General features: G+C 45.2%; 1 protein-coding gene across 4 annotated transcripts in view; it reads left to right on the top strand.

The window, feature by feature from the left end:
• Positions 1 to 14,879, top strand: part of DGKD (diacylglycerol kinase delta) — a 61,274-nt gene extending 46,395 nt beyond the window's left edge. For all 4 annotated transcript variants that reach the window (XM_032990584.2, XM_032990581.2, XM_032990583.2 and 1 more), the window contains 11 exons: positions 728 to 824; positions 1,596 to 1,703; positions 2,305 to 2,418; positions 2,818 to 2,952; positions 5,832 to 5,983; positions 6,772 to 6,883; positions 7,050 to 7,142; positions 7,503 to 7,622; positions 7,963 to 8,080; positions 9,275 to 9,405; positions 10,552 to 14,879. In XM_032990584.2, coding sequence (XP_032846475.1) covers positions 728 to 824; positions 1,596 to 1,703; positions 2,305 to 2,418; positions 2,818 to 2,952; positions 5,832 to 5,983; positions 6,772 to 6,883; positions 7,050 to 7,142; positions 7,503 to 7,622; positions 7,963 to 8,080; positions 9,275 to 9,405; positions 10,552 to 10,641 — 1,270 coding nt within the window. In that variant the 3' untranslated portion in view covers positions 10,642 to 14,879. The remainder of the gene's footprint in view (positions 1 to 727; positions 825 to 1,595; positions 1,704 to 2,304; positions 2,419 to 2,817; positions 2,953 to 5,831; positions 5,984 to 6,771; positions 6,884 to 7,049; positions 7,143 to 7,502; positions 7,623 to 7,962; positions 8,081 to 9,274; positions 9,406 to 10,551) is intronic.
• The last annotated feature ends 2,937 nt before the right edge of the window (positions 14,880 to 17,816 follow it).

Here is a 17,816-nt window from a genome sequence, read left to right as displayed (position 1 = left end):
CTGAAACCACTTTATGTTTCTGTGCAGTTTTGAAGCTGATTGTGTACAAGTGTGCTGAATAGGTGTGTTGTCAATCTTGTCTGCATAATCCTCCTGCAAGGCTTGAAATCATGGTGGTGGAGATAAATTACTGATTACTACTGATTCATTATGCTGTTGTGGGTAGTATAAGATCTTTGAGTAGCTACGTCAGTATGGATTTAGTGTATTGGTTCTATTTACTTCATGATCTCACTCACAGAGTTTTCTCCTGGGCTTGCTATTTAGCTATGAGAGAAGCACATCTCAGCTCTGAATGGCATGGAGGCTGATTTTGGCCTTGATCCTAACCTAATACAAACAACAGATTTGGCCTTTTGAATACCTGGGCAACTACAGGATGCTTTGTGAAGCCTGGAGTTGGTACATTTGCTATACTTGAGCTATTACAGCGTAACACTGTTGATGTCCTGGGTATGAGATTGACAATTTCTGTGCTGGGGCAATCTGTGTTTCTGGTAGTGTGTGTTACTCAGTCATCCGCAATTCCTACCTGACATTTATTTAGAGGGAAGTAGCTTCCTAGCACAGGCAATGGTCATTTTGAGTGCTTGACCCTTTTGGAAGCAAAGCACCTTTGTGTTTTAGGATGTTGGAGATACCACTTCAATGTGCTTTTTTTTTTTTCCTTTTAAGTGAAAAGATAAATGCCTGTGTTAACTTTTACTCTTTTGATTTGCCTCCTTAGAAGTCGTACTAAAAACATGATGTGGTACGGAGTATTGGGGACCAAGGAGCTGCTACACAGAACGTATAAAAACCTGGAGCAGAAAGTCTTACTGGAGGTGAGGAATTAGTTTGCTCTTCTGTTCCTAGAACTTGGATGCCTAATCGCACCTCCTTCAGACACTTTGACTTCAGTCTGATGATTCTGCTTGGAGAGATTAGGGTGTTTCTGTTGCCTGCCTGATGCAATGTACTTGCTGTATCTCACCCTGAGCTGCCTAAAAGTGGCTTTTCCTGGTTCTGGAAGATATAACTTGTATTCTCAGCCCATGGGGCAAGTGTCATCCTGCTGGAAAGTATTAGCTGTTCCCAACTCAGTATTCAGCGTAGATAAGATTGTTACGTTACATGTGGTATCTCATGTGAACACATTCTTTTAGATAGTAGATGATGTGGAAAGCTCTTAATTTAACTATGCTATAATGTGCATCAAACTGGAAAAGAAATGTTCTTGTATAGGCCATGTACAGCATAAACAGCTAGCTTGTGGGAGGAGACCCTTATGGCAGCAGACTGCATAGGTGTTTCTGAAGTTTTATTCCCATTTCTGGAGGAATAAACCAAGAGGCTTTGCCAAGCCTCTCAGGTTTACCCTATTCCAGTTTGGGGGAAAGAAGCAACAGTATCTCTCTAAAATCCATGTCTGCCAAAAGAGATATGGTTCATTAGACGTGAGTGGATATGTTCTACTGTTCTAGGCCAAGAATAAACTGGAAGAAACCTGAACACACTAAGCTGTGCAGGCTGTTTTTTGTTCTAGAACATGTGTTCTGGCAGGAGGGGCTCTTTCCTGCTGTGCTGAGAGTAATGTTGCCTTCTTTTCTGTGCAGTGCGATGGGAGGCCAATCCCTTTGCCCAGTCTCCAGGGAATTGCCGTACTCAACATTCCCAGCTATGCAGGAGGCACCAACTTCTGGGGGGGAACCAAGGAAGATGATGTGAGTATTCTCTAAGGCAATCCAAGAAATGCTTCTGCTTACTCTTTCTTTTGAAGTCACAGTCCCTGAGAATAGTGGTTGGAAGAAGAGGGCAAGGGCCCTGTCTTCGTATACTTTCTCTGTGAAGTGGATAGGATACTGAAGTCCAGTCCTCAGCAGCTTTGCACCCAAGCAGTCTGTAGTGATTCAGAAAAAATACAGATGCTGTCCTGAGCATTTGGACCTCCAGGAGGTGATTTGGATTGACCTTCCCCCCTCAGACTGCCTGAGAAGCCCCTTAAAGACAAAGGGAGTTAAATCCAGTCAGAGACATTGTATTATTTGAGATGAAAAAATGCCTACTCTCATAAGAATAATTGCCTTGTAGCCTACAGCCTTTGTGTTAGCTGCCATTGGAAGCACAGTGGGAATATCAAGGCTCCTTTTTCTCCCTCCTAGCTCACAGCAAATCTTCACCTTCTATCCTTGTTGTCAATTTTACAGAGATTAAAAAGCACAATTGAAAGCTGACCCCCAAATCATCACCAATGGGGCATAAAGGAAACAGCTCTCCAGCAGAGCTGTGTGTCAGCTGAATTCTTTCTCCCTTGTTTCTGGCTAGACATTTACAGCCCCCTCCTTTGATGACAAGATTTTGGAGGTGGTAGCGGTGTTTGGTAGCATGCAGATGGCAGTGTCACGCGTGATAAACCTACAGCATCACCGGATTGCACAGGTATCAATTCCTTTTGTGAGCTCTTCTTGACTCCTCCCATCTCCAGTTTGTGATGTTTATGCCAATGTCAGTCAGTAAAGCCTTCCTTTGTGCTCTCTCTTGTACATGGAAAGAGCATCCACCGGGGCTGAAAACGAGCACGTCCAGGGGCAATTTGGGCATGGAATTGTTTGCTAGTGTTCATTGTGGTAGGGGTTAAAGCTGCAATTCAGATTCAGATTCATAGTCCAAAGACATGGCAAATAATCCCTGCCACACAAGGGTGATGTGTGCAGGCACTTGTGCCTCTGGTAGTGCCAAAGCTCCAGTACCTGGGGAAGTGCTTTGGAAAGAAAGAGAATGTCATGCTTTTGGAAAACCAGCATTTTGGAGCTGCTCTGTTGCAATCGTTTCTTGCAGTGTCGGACAGTAAAGATAGCAATCCTTGGAGAAGAGGGAGTTCCTGTGCAAGTGGATGGAGAAGCCTGGATCCAGCCTCCGGGTTACATTTGGATTGTTCATAAGAACAGAGCACAGACCCTCACCCGAGACAGGGTAAGAGCAGCCTTGCATATGCTATGTAGCACACACGTGTTGCAGTGTCACGTACTCCTGGAGAGTGTAGCAGTGGTCACACGTGAAAGCTTACCTTTGTAAAAGCAAAAAGCATATTTTGCTGCACACCGTAAAACTTTTTGGAAAGAACATGATTAAACTTCTGTTCACCACTTGGGAAACTGCATAAATAAAGTTGTTTATGCAAGCTTCTTTTGCTTCCTTTTCTAGGTGCTTTGCGACAGCATTTCTTAACAAGCTTGCATGCTGTTTTTCCCCCAGGATGTCTGCCTCCCTGAGTGCTGCGGATTGTCTAGATTCAGCCATTCAATATTTTAATTTCTCATTATTGTTCAATATGTGGCTTACGACTCATTGACCAAGAAAAGCGGTGTCTCATGCCTTGCTCAGCAGTGTGTGTCTGTCTCATGTCATAATTTTCAAATATATGTGATGAGTACCAGCACATGAGGAAGTGTCCTTGCCGTTTTACTGTATTACTGAATGGTGGTAAGCCAAAGAAAAGGATAAAGGCCTTGCTGTGGCACAAACGAGCTTTATGGTTCCTCCCAACTGTGTAACTGCCCATGCATAAACAGTTCAGTTGACAGCGGCTTTTAATACTTTGCAACATAACACCCCTTTACCCAGCTTCCAGAGCAAATCAAAGTCCTCTGGAAAGGACTCACCAGCTGAATAACAAGAACAGAGAGAACAATGAGGAGGAAAAAAAGAAAGTGGCTTGATACAGGCTTGAGGCACATTGCCTGGCAGGAAGTTACAAGTATGATGGTACGAAAAGAAAGCAAAGGTGGGAGTACAAAGCCTCTGTCATGGTAGGAGACACCTTGAGCTGGGAGAGAAAAGTGAGTATTGATCGTAGAATCATAGAATAGTTTGGGTTGGAAGGGACCTTTAAAGATCAATTAGTCCAACCCCCCTGCAATGACCAGTGGCATCTTCAACTAGACCAGGTTGCCCAGAGCCCCGTCCTACCTGACCTTGAATGTTTCCAGAGATGAGACATCTACAGCTTCTCTGGGCAACCTGTTCCCTGGTTTCACCACCCTCATCGTAAAAAATTTCTTCCTTATATCTAGTCTGAATCCACCCTTTTTTAGTTTAAGACCATTACCCCTTGTCCTGTCACCCCTTGATGCAGATGGAGAGGAGGAGACAGGGATAGTGCACACAGTTTTCCCTGGAGGGTAAGAGAGCTTTTGCAACATCACATTGAGACGTGGAGGGGGAGTGACTGAAGGCGATAGCACAGAGAGCGGGGGGAACAGTATCCCTGCTGTAAAGGTGGGAGGGAGAAAAGGAGAGGCAACCTACATGTGGGTATGGTGAGAAAGGTGGAGTGAGGCACAAGAGGTAGGGAGGACAGACAAGTCCCTCGTGAGTGTGCTGTGTGTTGGGCCATCTGAAGCCACGGCTGTGATTGCACCATCCCACTCCTCATTACCTGCAAACCCAGTTTTGCAGGCGTGGCATAGCCACTGAGGAAGAGGTTCCAGTTTTGTAGAGCAACATTCAGCTTTTGTCTTGACTGTGGGCTTATCCTTTTTTTTCCCCGCTGTCCTTTTGATCATTGTTGCACACCCCTCCCTTCAGAGCACATCTGTCCTATGCAGTACGTGAAGTGGAGTCCTCTCTTCACGTTTGTGACCCTGTACCTTTGGTAGCATTTTTCTAATGTGATTTGGGATATTTAGTTTCCTAAACCGAAGATGGCAAAACTCAAATTCCTTCATGTGGCCTCATGTGTACCACTGAAGAATCATCAGCAAGGTTGAGATCAACAAGTAGCTTGCGCTGAGCTGACAGAGCCTGGTTTTGTCCTGTATGAGGAGCAGTAGGGGAAAGGAATGCTTTACCACAGGGCTTTACAGGTATTTGCAGACACAGGAGAGTGGTGTGTCCCCAGAACCTTGGGTCATCCCCAAAGGCAGTTGTGTTCTAGTGGATGCTGGCGTTTCTGCTCCATCCATCTCCTCTCTCTACCCTTAGTCCTCTGCTCCTTACCTAGTCTGTACTCATCTCATTTGACTGCAGAGACCCAGGATCCCTGACTACTATTTTCTTTCCCTCCCCATCCACCCATCATAGTCAATCTCCTTTCCCTTTCTGGCTCCCCAAATGCTGATTTTTATTTTTTTTTTCCACAAACGCTTTGCACTCCTGCTTGTTATTGTCATCTCCTCTGAATTATTTTTCCTATTTCAATTTTCCCCTTCCATAGTCCCTTCTCTTGTCTAATCTTCTCTTTTGCCATTCTTGCACTCATTGATCGGTGTCTCCTTGCCTTGAGGCTTTGTGTGTCAGTTTTCATTCTCACCATATTCAATTTTGATCCTTCTGCATTGGATCTGTTTTGCTTCTTCCTGTACCACTACCTGATCCCAGCAGGAATATCAGTAAGGGTGCAAGTGGGACAGGTCCTACCTCTGAGTTCAGCTACTTGTCCCACCAGCTACTGGGGAAGCCCAGTTTACTTCCAGATAAGGAGGAGCCTTGAGCATTTTTAATTTCCAGCTCTGAAATGTCACAGTAATACTGAAGTGTAGAGGCAATATAGCTACTCAAAGAAAAGGCTGCCACCAGTAGGGAATTGATGGATTTTGCTAGTCTGGCACTCACAGTTGGCCCAGCAAGTTTGACTAAACTAAGCTTAAGCAAAAATTAAACCAAGGCAAGCATGTGGCATGGAAAACTTCAGCCCAGACAGCTAGTTAGTGAAGTTACAAGCAGCTGAACAGCTGGGTCCGGCAATGAAAAGTGGCTGTATCAGATCTGTATGTTTTACAGACATAGGCACAGGCTTTATTTTTTATAGGAGCTTTACAAAGCATCTTATAGTTTGCTTGCTGTGTTTTTAGGCATTTGAGAGCACCCTGAAGTCCTGGGAGGACAAACAGAAATGTGAGTTGTCCCGACCCTCCTCTTTCTCTCTGCAACCAGAGATCATGTCCGAAGAAGAATCCACCCAGATCAACCAGTTTGGTCAAGCTGCAGGTGCTCTGATCCACAGGTGAGGGACTCACTTTTCTTTTGGTGAATAGAGCCCTCCTTTGGTGCCTGAATTTCTTGTCCTACTCCCTGTTCCTGGAGATGCTTCTGTTCACTTTTACCTGCTGCAGTGCTGGTCCATGTCACTGGGGGAGGCATCAGTCATTATGCACTGTCCCAGATACAGGAGGACTGAAGTCAAATAAACTTTCTTAGGTTATTCTGAACAAAAAACGTTACTTTTGTGAGCAAACGTGGATCCTTTGATACTAAAATAACCCATTATCTTTGAATATCGATAGTTTTTATCAGAAATGAAACAAAGGCCTCTCTAGGAGCTCAGATGACAAGTTGGATTCTTGTAACCTTGAAGCCCAGCAGAGATTTCTGGAAGAAGTCACTGTATGCTCATCTGCTTATCCTTTAGTCAGGCATTCAGCTCCTTAGTCTGGGCCTCTGAGAGAAAATTCCCAGAGTCACAGCAGAGAAGTGTTAATTAAACTGCCATATGTGCACCTGCCTTTCACAGCACTATGGCCATACTAAAATGTCTGGGTTGTATTTCAAACTGATCCCAGCTTATGTGCAGAATTAAATATGCACCTGAAGTTGTGCATGTGAACTCTGCCTTGCTTTGCCGATGCATGTTCACTACAGCAAGGAGAATTGCCCTGCTTTGCCAGAGGCTGTGCCCTTCCCATGCTTTATCCCTGCTCTTGTCACTCAGATGGGTATTGAAAGGAGATACCCAGTCAGAAAAGGTCTCCTGCTTTGAGCACATGCTGATGCAATCTGTAATTCTCTCTTTAGCATTCGGGAAATAGCCCAATCCTATCAGGACATGGAACAGGAGCTTGCCCATGCTGTCAATGCCAGCTCCAAGTCTATGGACAAAGTCTACGCTAAATCCAAGTCTACAGAGGTACTTCACTCACTTGGCATCTCCCGTTTTGTCCTTGTACCATAGCTCTTGGTTTTCCTTTCTGATTGACCAAAAGTAGGCCTTGCTTGTCTAAGAATTCTTCCTTGTGATTGCTTAGACCTCTGCATTTCCAGGCTTAATTTGCGCATGAATTGCTTCCCTGCAGGGTCTGAACTGCAGCCTTGTTGTAGAGATGGTGAATAATGTCAAAGCCCTGCATAATGAGACAGAGCTGCTGCTGGCGGGCAAGATGGCGCTGGTAAGAAGCGTAAAGCAGCCTCTCACTTTCTCTCCTCTCCTACTGTTGCCTTGGCAAGCAACATTTTGCTGGTCTTGGTCGTCTTTGTCTTTGTAACAAGTCAGTTTAAATGTTATCATCCAGGAATTAGAATGGTATGGCTACACAGGCATGATGAGCAGTCAAGCTAGTTTGTGCAGAGTTTGGAGCTCAGGAAAGATGAAAAATGGTTAACTTGGTAATTTCTGGGCAGAGTGCCTGCTGTACACTTCCTTTTCAAAGGATGAACTGCTTTGTTAGCTGGGAATCTCAAGACAAGGGCCTGACTGTGTGTTCTACCATATGGCTTTTAACTCTGCTTTGCTTCCATTTCTGATCCAGCAATTAGATCCTCCACAGAAGGAGCAGCTCCAAGCAGCCCTGGCAGACATGGACCTCCAGCTGAGGAAACTGGCAGAAATCCCTTGGCTGTGGCAGCTTATGGAGCCCTGTGATGAGGAGGTGAGGAGGACCAAGGCTGTATTTCCCTAGCTGTTCTGTTTTTCACTAGTTGGCTGTGAGTGTTTGACTTCCTGTGACTATATGACTGATGCAAGAAAAAATCATTAAGAAGGAAACTTGACTCCCTAGAGCCAAAGAAAGTAATTTCCTGCTAAGGTCCCTTGCCTGACAGGGGATCAACTTTCTCTGTTTCCTTTCCTGTCTTGATCAGAATGAGTTTAGAATTTTTTTCTTCCTCTCTTACAAGGTCATGGTGCTGAGCCTGACAGTACTTGTTGCTCTTGGTCCGTTCCGATCAATTCATGAGCGTTTGCCTGATTTTCCCTTTTTGTTCTTACAGAACCAAATGCTGGATTATTCTAAACGCAGCCGCAGTGGCAAATTCCGTCTGGTGACCAAGTTTAAAAAGGAGAAGAACAACAAAAATAAGGAGACTCATAGTAGCATGGGATTGCCGGGTACCAAGACTGCTCATTCATTGTGTCTCTTTGTCACACCAGTGTGGTCACACCACTACCTGTTCTCTGCCTGCCTGTTTTCTTTCATGTTCTCCTGCCTTTTCTTGGAGGTCTGGTCTGTCTTTTTCACATGGCAAAGTAGCTTATTGCTCCCTTCTGTCTAAATCATGACCCCCCCGTACTACGCAAGTATTCCTGAGCCGAAACAGGCGGTACCCTCTGAAGCATTCTGCCTACATCCAGACATTTTCAGGAATGTTTTAGGGGGTGCTTAGTGAAATTAATTTGAGGATTTTGCCATTTTAGGTATCAAAATGACTGTGGGGCCCAAGTCCGCATAACTCCAGTCTTTTCACTGCTAATGATGTTTATCTCATTGATTCACCCTCAGGCTTTAATCAAATTTCATGTCTAATTGGTTGGGGATCAGCATCACCACAGCTGCACCCTGACCTTTAATCCTACTGGTCAGTAGAGAAAAACTGGCCATGAATCAACAAATTGCCATTCAAAACACTTTCTCTCCAATTGGGTTAGTTGATTTTTGTTTTATATTCTCCTTATGAAGACTTTCTTCTTCTGAAATTCTGAAGTACTACCTGTTCTGTGGGCTCCTGGGTCCTGTCCTCTGTCATGGAATTGTGGGTACAAGCTGATTCTATCTGACAGGCTGGTGCTCATTCATTGCCTCCCAGAACTTGGGAACTTTATTTTTCTCTTATTTAGAGGCAGCGAAAGAAGGTGGAAGTCTAAACTCTTCCTGTCTCCCTCAGACTTGGGGGTGAGAGGTTGCCATTTTATTTACTGAGCACAAGTGATTGTGCAAAATAGCAAACTAATCTGCGCTTGATTCTCCATGATATATATTATGACTGTTTTGTAAGCAGACGAGCATCACTGAATTTACTCTTCTTAAACATGGGGTAAACTTTAAAAAGCATATCCAATCCCAACAAAACAACCGTACACTTCCTCCTGGCTTTACTGTCTCTGCGTAAGAGAACAACTCATAACTTTCTCTGCCCTGCCTCTTTTGTTTAAGACTGTAGGTTGTGCTAGCAATCCTTGCCTTCCCCTTGGTTTGAGGCTATGGTACTGCTTGCCTTCCTCCTCTGGCACTGAGTGCTGATGGTGTCCTCATCTCTCACTGTCTTCTGGGTATTCAATGCACTCCTGCTTTTCCATCTCTAACAGTTCACCTCTGGGGGACGGAGGAGGTTGCGGCCTGGCTTGAGCATCTCAGTCTTTGTGAGTATAAGGATATCTTCATCCGGCATGACGTCCGGGGCTCTGAGCTCCTGCACCTCGAACGGAGGGACCTCAAGGTACTTTCATGGTGGGCTCATGAGAAATAGCCAGCTGCATCTGCATGACCTTCTGTGCTGAATGTGCTTGGAAATGGTCTGCCTGCTGTTCATTCTACATGCCTTGGCAAGATGAACGGGTTCACTGCAGCCTTGTTTTTTTTCTCACCATTTCAGGTCTCCTGATTTTTTAATAGCAGGGAGGTAGAACAGCTAGCTGAGAGACCAGCTGTCCAATTCTGCTACAGCTTCCTAGGGATGTAATACAGTCCAGATTGCAGATTGTGTTCTTGAGAGTCTGATTTTAATGATGGACGGGAAGTTTTCAACTTCTCAGTTCCTGTACAGTCTTTGCAGAACATGCTGCGATTGGGATAATTTGGTTCTTGTAGTCACTGGACAAATCAATCATCACAATCCTTTGTTACAAGAAGAAAAATCAGTGGTCTTTGATGAGGCTGCTAGATGGAGAGTATCTTTTTAAATAGTGCTTAGTAACCACATTGCATGACTTTGCATCTCCTCACCAGGACATGCTTTCTCTACAGAGAAAAATTGAAAGTGCTGGTTCTTTGCACGTGCAGGAGACTTGTGTCATCGTTCTGATGACTTGCATATAGCAGAAAATACTTTGTTGTAAAGCAGTGCACGACATTTGTCGAATGCCCCTTGGATCTTCATTTGTGATTTTGACCATCTTCCTGTGACAAGGTTTGCTGTAATCTGTGTAGCTGATTCCTCTGCTTGCCACCCACCTGCAGCCAGTGTTTTGTTGCATGGTACCCAAGTGTTCAGACATTTATTTGATGTGTCTGGTTGGTTCTTCCTGCATGTTTTGGCTGCTAGCTTAGGTCCTTGAGATCTGTGTGCTCTCTCTGTTCTCTTGCTTTGACCTTTAGCAGTCAAAGCAGTTTGCATTTTTGGCTAACGGTCTGTGGTTGTTTCTCTCCATTGCTCTGTGCCTGTTCATTACCCTGTCATGCTCTGATAGCTTTTTGACAGATGGTTTTGGGGTTCCATATATAAATAACCGTCAGGTTTGTAGTCTTTCTGGTTGGTTGCCTCCTCTCTTTGTAACTGGCTGACTAGTTTGTAACTGTTGCTTGGCCACCTGGAATTTCCCCCCTGCCTTTCTCCTAAGGTAAGGTTTTCTCTTTACCCTTCCAGGACCTGGGTGTGACCAAAGTGGGTCACATGAAGAGGATACTGCACGGGATCAAGGAGCTGAGCCGGAGTACTCCTGCCAGCGAGGTTTAGCCTCTGTTTTCACAGCCTGTGTCTACCATTCCCCCTAACTGCACAGCAGTCACCTCACAGAGCAGATGTGCTCAGAACCGTCCCTGCTGAACAGCCAAGTTGTAGCTGTTCAGAGCTCATATCAACCAAGCATGGTGCTACCTTTTTTCCTGTGGGGTACGGCTGCATCCAGTCGAGAGGCACCTTATCTGCGGTCAGGCAGAGCCTCCTGGAAGAGAACTCACTTGCTGTTTGAAGAACCATGTCCTCTGACGTGGGAAGTTCTGGTTCCAGTGACAGTGCAGGACTCCTGAGAATTGCAACACAGCTACCTTTACTGGATAACTTCATCACAGTAGAATTATTCAGGGCAAAAGATATATTGGCCAGTCTTAGTTCAGGAGCATCTGACAGTCTTTTCAGACCCAAAACTTTCCCGCTCATCTGTGTGTCACGCCTGTATCGTAGAGCGTTTAAGTGGGACAAAGTTTGTCCTTGTGTCCTACTAACCCCTTTTTAATGCATCTGTAGTTGCATGCGATTTGCATCAGAAATTCAAAGCCAGTACAGACCTCTTGCTGATGAATACCCAGTGATTTTCACTCACTTATGCCTTGCAACAAACAATGCATATGGTTCAAGCAGTGGTTCACACCAGCGTGCGGGGTCTTCCGCTGGGCCTGGCTCTCCTCCTCCAGCCAGTGGCAATGGTACAACCTTTAGGTTTTCAGGCATCACCAACAATTGTTGAGAAATTCCTGGCAGTAAGAAAAGACGCAATTCTGAAGAGCCAAAATATTACAGATCAGCTCTGACATCCCCCCTTCTGAATTCATCTTCAGGAGACCAGAAAGGGAGAGGAACGCTAACTAGCTGTTTGGGCTGTGTGAGAAGTGTAGTGTAATGGAGTGAGATATGGAACAATTTTATCCCTCTTTGTGCGGGGAGCAGCGTGACTGGCAACTGCCAGGAGTGGCTTCCTGCCCGTTAGTGCCACCTTCGTGGCCACAGACAACAGAGCTGTTTCTTTACTTCAACTTGCAGTGCAGAAAACTGTTTCTGTCACGAAAGATAGGATTTATCTGTAGTACTTGCATCTTCTCCTCTGTCTTGGTTCTAGTGGCTTTTCCACCTTGCTTCTCTCCCTTGCTGCCTTGCTCCTTCACTTCAAGGTGGATATCAAAAGATTAGAGAGGCTCAGTCCTCCTGGGTCGTCCCCCTGAGAGAGGTATAGTGTGCTGTCAAACATCAGGGCTCCTGTAAGAGCACTCATAGAAGGAGGATTGTTACTGAGCGGATGAGCATTGTAATGAAAACTGGAGTGTGTTGGTAAATTGCCTTTGGTACCACCAACAGTGGAGCATGGAAGAATTAGTGCCTCTGAATCAGAGTTCCTAGGCGGCCTTCAAATTTCCACTGTATTGCCTGACCCCAGTCGGGTGACTGTTAAAGCCTGAAGACCAGCATGCAGAGTTATATTGCCATGTTTGTCACTGCAAAGGGAATTTGGGAACTTTCAGTGCTGTAAAGCTGGAGAAACAGCAGGAATTTTTAATTACTTTGTTGTTTTGTATGTATTTATTTTTTTTTGTTATTACAGAGTGGCACCTGTCTGGCTATGGCTGCAGACAGAAAAATGGCCACACGCACAGTGGCATAAAAGATATTTTCCTGAGGTCATAGTTCTTCCTTGTTGTTTGTGAGGTTTTTATCCAGCTGACATCAGCTCTCTAGTCTAGCAACAATCAGTGAAATCATCTTATGTAAAGACTTGTTGACTTAAAAAGGCTATGGGCAGATTTCATGCTGGGCAAACCCATTGCATTCACCAGGGATTATTCTGACTCCCCCTATCTGTTTTTAACGAGTTGTCTTTCACCCACAAGTTTCAGCCTAGCGAGTGACAGGGTTTGCTCATGAGAAGTGAACAGAAGAGTCAATGTACTCGATCCAGCTAGCAAAATTTCTGGTATAAATACTGTGGGGACTAAGAAATCTGTTCAGCTTTGCCCTGAATTTGTTTCTCCTATCTATGCATTGGCAGTCGCTTCCATAGCCGTATTTTTTCTTTACCAGTACAGCTCTCCTCTGCCCCCCGTATTGAATTCCTGAGGTATCACATAAGCAAGAATTGCAGACGTACGGTATTTTCCCACTTGCTTGTTGAGGCACAGAGCAGCATCCGCATGGGAATGAGGAGAAACCTCCGCTAAGGAGAGGTCCGGGATGTGCCCATCCTTGCTGGTGACAGTAAGGCGCAGCCTGCCGCCTGTCCCCAGGAGTGAGCGCGGTTAGGACTTCGTGTGCCTGCCCAGGAGAGCGCAGCAGGGAGCACAAGGCAGGCGATGGCTCTGGAGAAGAGGCAAGATCTGTGTTTGTTCCTGTACGTGGTGAAGGAACAGTTCTTGCGAAGTTTCTCCAGGCAACCTCATCGTTAAAGGTGCATAAACAATATAAGCTTGCCTTGCTTGCATAATTCCTGGGGGCTTAAGCTCTTGCTCAGTAGAAACAACTCCTCTCAGCTCTTCCTGCTCCGAGTAACAAGGGAAGCCAAAGAGTCTATAGATTCAGGCATGTTCCTGAATTCGTGCGTATCTGTAGAGGCCTGACGGCCATTAGCCATCCGCTATGAACGGTGATGCCTTCACAGACCAATTTTCATTTCTTTTATCATCTGTCATGTTGATGGGTTCAGATCCTGTTTGTGTACATGCACATATTATCAGAGGGTTCATAGTCAGTATATTCCTGTCTGTTGCTTACCGGGGGCAAGGAGGGAGTTCTGCCTTCTCTTAAGAGCTAGAAAATGAGATCCACATTTAACCTGAGTGCCTTTGAACACGTATTAAGGTTTATATCTAACAAAAGGGTCGTAGCTCTATGTGTCTCACTGGGAATAATGCAGATTTCTGTTGCAGAGATTTTGTGAATAGATGTGAATAGTTTGGCAACTTATGTTAAACATCAGCGAGAGCTATCTGCAAAGTAGGGAGCCAGGTTGAACCTCTGGCTACATTATTCTGAGTTCCTCTTCTGGCATCTGATAATATTTTTGTGGGAGAGAAACTCATGAAAGACAATTATACACTAAAAAAATCTGCTGCTTTGTCAAAAAAGAGACTCCTGCAGTCTCAGGTAAAACACCAGCTTGAGAGAAGCTAGAACTACACGTATCGCACATATGTTCAGTCTCTTAAAAAATGCTGTTTGTGTGAAAGCTGTGCGGCACCATCTGTTTCATCACCCCTCACCCTTGGCAGTGATGCTGGGGCAGTGTCTGCAGTGAGCTGGGCACATGGTTTCTTCTGCTAGGAAGAGGTTTTAGTACGTTATCTCGCATTCTGGCGCTGCCCTGGGTATTTAACTTTCCTGGCAGATCCTGGGGAATAAGGCACGCTGCGTTACGACGCTGTGGTTAAGTGGGATTGCGTGCAGTGGAGCCTGGAGGGAGGTTTGGCCCGTGAAGCGGCAGTCGGCGGCGTCCTGCCCCGGGCTGCCTTCGGGAGGGCTGTCGGCGCTGGCGCGGTCTTGCTGGTGTTGGTTGTGGGGTCCTGGTGCCAAGAGCAGGCGTCCCCCGCCGCGGCAGGAGCCGGCTCTTTGCCGCGGAGGGGAGCTGCGCCGCTTGGTGCCCCGAGGAGCCGGGCGCCCGCAGCCTCCAGCTCTGCCGAGGCCTTCAGTGCCAGTCCTGGGAACGTTTCTGCACCCGAACTGTGTGGAGAGCTTTGTTCATTGTTCTAGTATTATTTAAAAATGTGCATACTATCTATGTGATTTGAAAAAAAGACTGTTTACACGAAATATTTTGTATCTTAAGATGTGTGTACTGTAAAAAGAAAAAAGGAAAGGATGAAAAGTGATGTTTTTCTACAACTGTCAGCAGTGACTGCATGTCTGTATCATCGTCCACCGACCGTTGTTCCTCAGGGGTCTCCCCGCCATTCCTGTGATCCTGTCAAAAGCATAGGGAAGCAAGTGAATCCCTGTACAGTCTTGGGAAGAAGGTTTTGTGCCTTAAGAATGGGACCTGCTTCCCTCCTATTTATTGTGTTAATTTATACAGTGATTACCATGGAAATGTCTCCTGTATTTTTTTGTACATAGTTTACTGTTGGTTGTTGTAAATAAGTTTTTCTTGTATATAAAGTAAACATGTTTCTGAGCTTCCAGTAAAGATTGTCTGTTACTGATTTCCTTGTGTGAGAGGGCTGCAGTGCCCGTCTGGTGGGAACCAGCTAATAAAAACCTGTGCTGTGATAAAATGGCTTTATCCTGAGTTGCATTGGAAGTTCAGAGCTGTTCCTTACAGAGGAGTGAAATGGTAAATGTGATTGCTGTAGATTAGTTTTGTAGCATTTCGCTGTGTTGATTTAATTGGCATGGAGTAGAAGACATCACATGGTTTATTTTTATTAGCTGTATCTCTGCAGTGGACAAAAGAAGAGATGGTTTTAAACACGGTGGCTCTACTGCTGCTCAGCCTGGTCGTAGCCCCCCTGTCTGCGAACGCACAGCTGGGTGGGAAGGCACGGGGTAGTTGTTAGTTACCTCCTGGTGCTTGTAGACCTCTCACCCCGGGTGCTGTGGCGTCACGGCTGTGCAGGGCCATGATGAGCGGGGAACAGTTGTTTCTCTGCTGCCCTTGGGCGTCTGTGCGTTCAGTTTATTGCAGGCAGTATATACGGTAACTGGAATAAGTGAAAGTGCATTTATAAAAATGTGGGAGGAATCAGTTTTCTCATGAAATGCAAACTTGAAACTAAAAGATTAGGAGATGTTTGGGCGGGCAGTCCATGGATCGGATCGTGATGAGCGTTCTTTTCTGTCTGTGCAGATTGATGTGTTTGTAAGATGCTGACAGGAAACTTCCAGCAGATCAATTTAAATTGAGAAGATGGTTGTAGAATTCCACAGTAACTGTTGCAAAAGTAAATGGAAAGTAACTTACAATGGCTGTGAATATTTTCTATGTGAAAAAGACATTTGTACTTGATAGTTAAACTGAAGGAATTGTTTTGTCTTTGTGTGGAGGGAATAGTTTATGTGATAGGAACGTAAGAAACCATACTAATGTTATATATTGTTGCAAGATGAATGGTAAAATTGATCATTAAAATGTTAATTACGTAGTCCTAGTAATAAGGAGAAAAGAAAAATTACTGCCTTTGCTCACACACGCACCGGACCTGAGTGTCAGGCCCTGCACGAAGTAGCACTATGAAAACATGCAAAGAAAGCAGCAGCAGAGAGGCAGAAGATACGCTTACTCCTCTGATACAGGTCAGTTGTTTTGGTCTTTTTAATTATGTGGTAGAGGCCAATAGCAAGAAACTCTTTGCCCAACTCAGTGTTACCAGTACTGGGATATCAGACCTCCTGCTCAGGGCTGCCATCCTCTCGGTTTGATTGATAGTTACTTAATGGATCTTGGGAGGGCAGAGAGAATTTGGAGAGATGTGTGCCATAAAGATCTTGAAGTACCGAGGGTTTTTTAAAAAAAAATGTATTCTGCTGCTGTTCCCCTTGTCCTGTGTGTTGTTGGTTGGGGTTTTTTAATGTGTTTGTTTTTTTAATACAGTGTAATGCGCCGGGAGAGCTAAGGAGAAGTTGGGGAAATCTGCTCCCACTGAATGGGCAGCACTGGGAGTGAACAGGCTTAGAAGAAGCCGTGTCATTCCTTACCTGTGAAGCAGCTTCAGAGTCATAAGGTAAATTCCTTGTTTGGCTGCTGTGTCTGGCTGGGATGCATAATTGTGCACCCACCAGCTGGCCCCTGATCACCTCGAGATGTTTAATTCTCACATGGGCAGAATGAAAAGGTTCTGAGACCACAGAAAGTGATGTTTTGTGTTAATAACAGCTCAAAGATACATGGCAGTTCTCTAGCAACCTCTGTCTGAAGAGTTCCAGCATTTTGCTGGCTTACCAAATGACCTGGAAGGTATAAGTTTGTCTTCCCAAGAAGGGAAGAGGTAGGAGGGTTTGCACATGACCTACAAGACACACCACTTCTGTAGACTTCAGGGTAGAATACAAGTCAGTTGTGGCCTATGGCTTTTCCTGAGGGGAGCAGGGAAGGGGGCAGTTCCAGGCCTCTAGTCCTCCTTGATGAGCAAATTGGCTGATGGGCTGTGCTGGCTGGGAGGGCCTGTTGCGGGAGCAGCTTGCTCTCTGCACAGGTTGTCAAATTCCTCTTGCTCCCAGGCTGCAAACTGAATTCCCAGCAGCACTTCTGCAGCCTGCTGAGGGTGTGCGCGGAGCTGCTCCCTGCCAGCCAGGCTGCCCACAGAGAGGTGTTTCTGTGCTCCTTTGCTCATGGGTGAGCAGTGCAAAACCTTGGCCACCAAGGACCTCTTCCTTTAAGAAGAACAGCCTGGTGAGACTAATATTTCAGCTTGGTTTCCTAAGGAAGCAAGAGCGGTCTGGTTTGTCATTTCAGGTGGTTCATGGGGAGAGATGGCTCACAGAACACTAAGTTTCTGCAGGTCTTGAAGGATATCAGTACCCAGGATGAGAGGGAGACCTTGGTAGTGCTCTGGCAGGGAGAGGCTTGGTTGTGCATATAGTAGTAGGCTTAGTGCTTTTATTGCTCAATGAATTATTCAGATTTGTTACAAATAAAAAGCTGTTATGGTGAAGCAGGAAGAACTGATGAATGCAACATGAGATTGGTTGCTGAAAAGCTGTGACTTTGAGGCGTAGTAGCTTTGCTGCCTCAGTTCCCCTCTCTATCAAAATTTACATCTGTCTATATTTATTTTATGGAAATTTACACTTTAAATTACAATTTCAATTTAGAAAAATTTGAGAAGAGTGATTCAGCACCCCTGGCTAAAGGCTGAGAACACATTTGAGGGTTTTCCAGAAGCTTTCCCGTAGAAGAGGCAAACCCAAAGTATTTGGCTTTTTTATACACAGGGGAAACAAGAAGAACAAAGTGTGCAGTCTGGTGTGCTCTTTCCCTTCAGGTTGTAAGAGGGAATATCTTTAAGCTGTGAAATTTGAGAGATTTGTGATACTTTTTACTTCAGGGAGGTGATTTCCTTTGATTATTAATGCCTGTTCATAACACACTGTGAATCAGAACTCTCCACAGTATTAACTGAAATGATGTGGAGCTTCAGTATTGCCAGTCTCTTGTGAAGTTTCTCTGTTTTCTCCTCTACCCTCTTCTACCCTCCTTGGAAAAATCACTATTC

The sequence above is a fragment of the Tyto alba genome, unplaced genomic scaffold (assembly GCF_018691265.1).
Source record: "Tyto alba isolate M040663 unplaced genomic scaffold, T.alba_DEE_v4.0 Super-Scaffold_10, whole genome shotgun sequence".
Lineage (NCBI taxonomy): Eukaryota > Metazoa > Chordata > Aves > Strigiformes > Tytonidae > Tyto > Tyto alba.
This window is presented reverse-complemented; position numbering and strand designations above follow the sequence as displayed.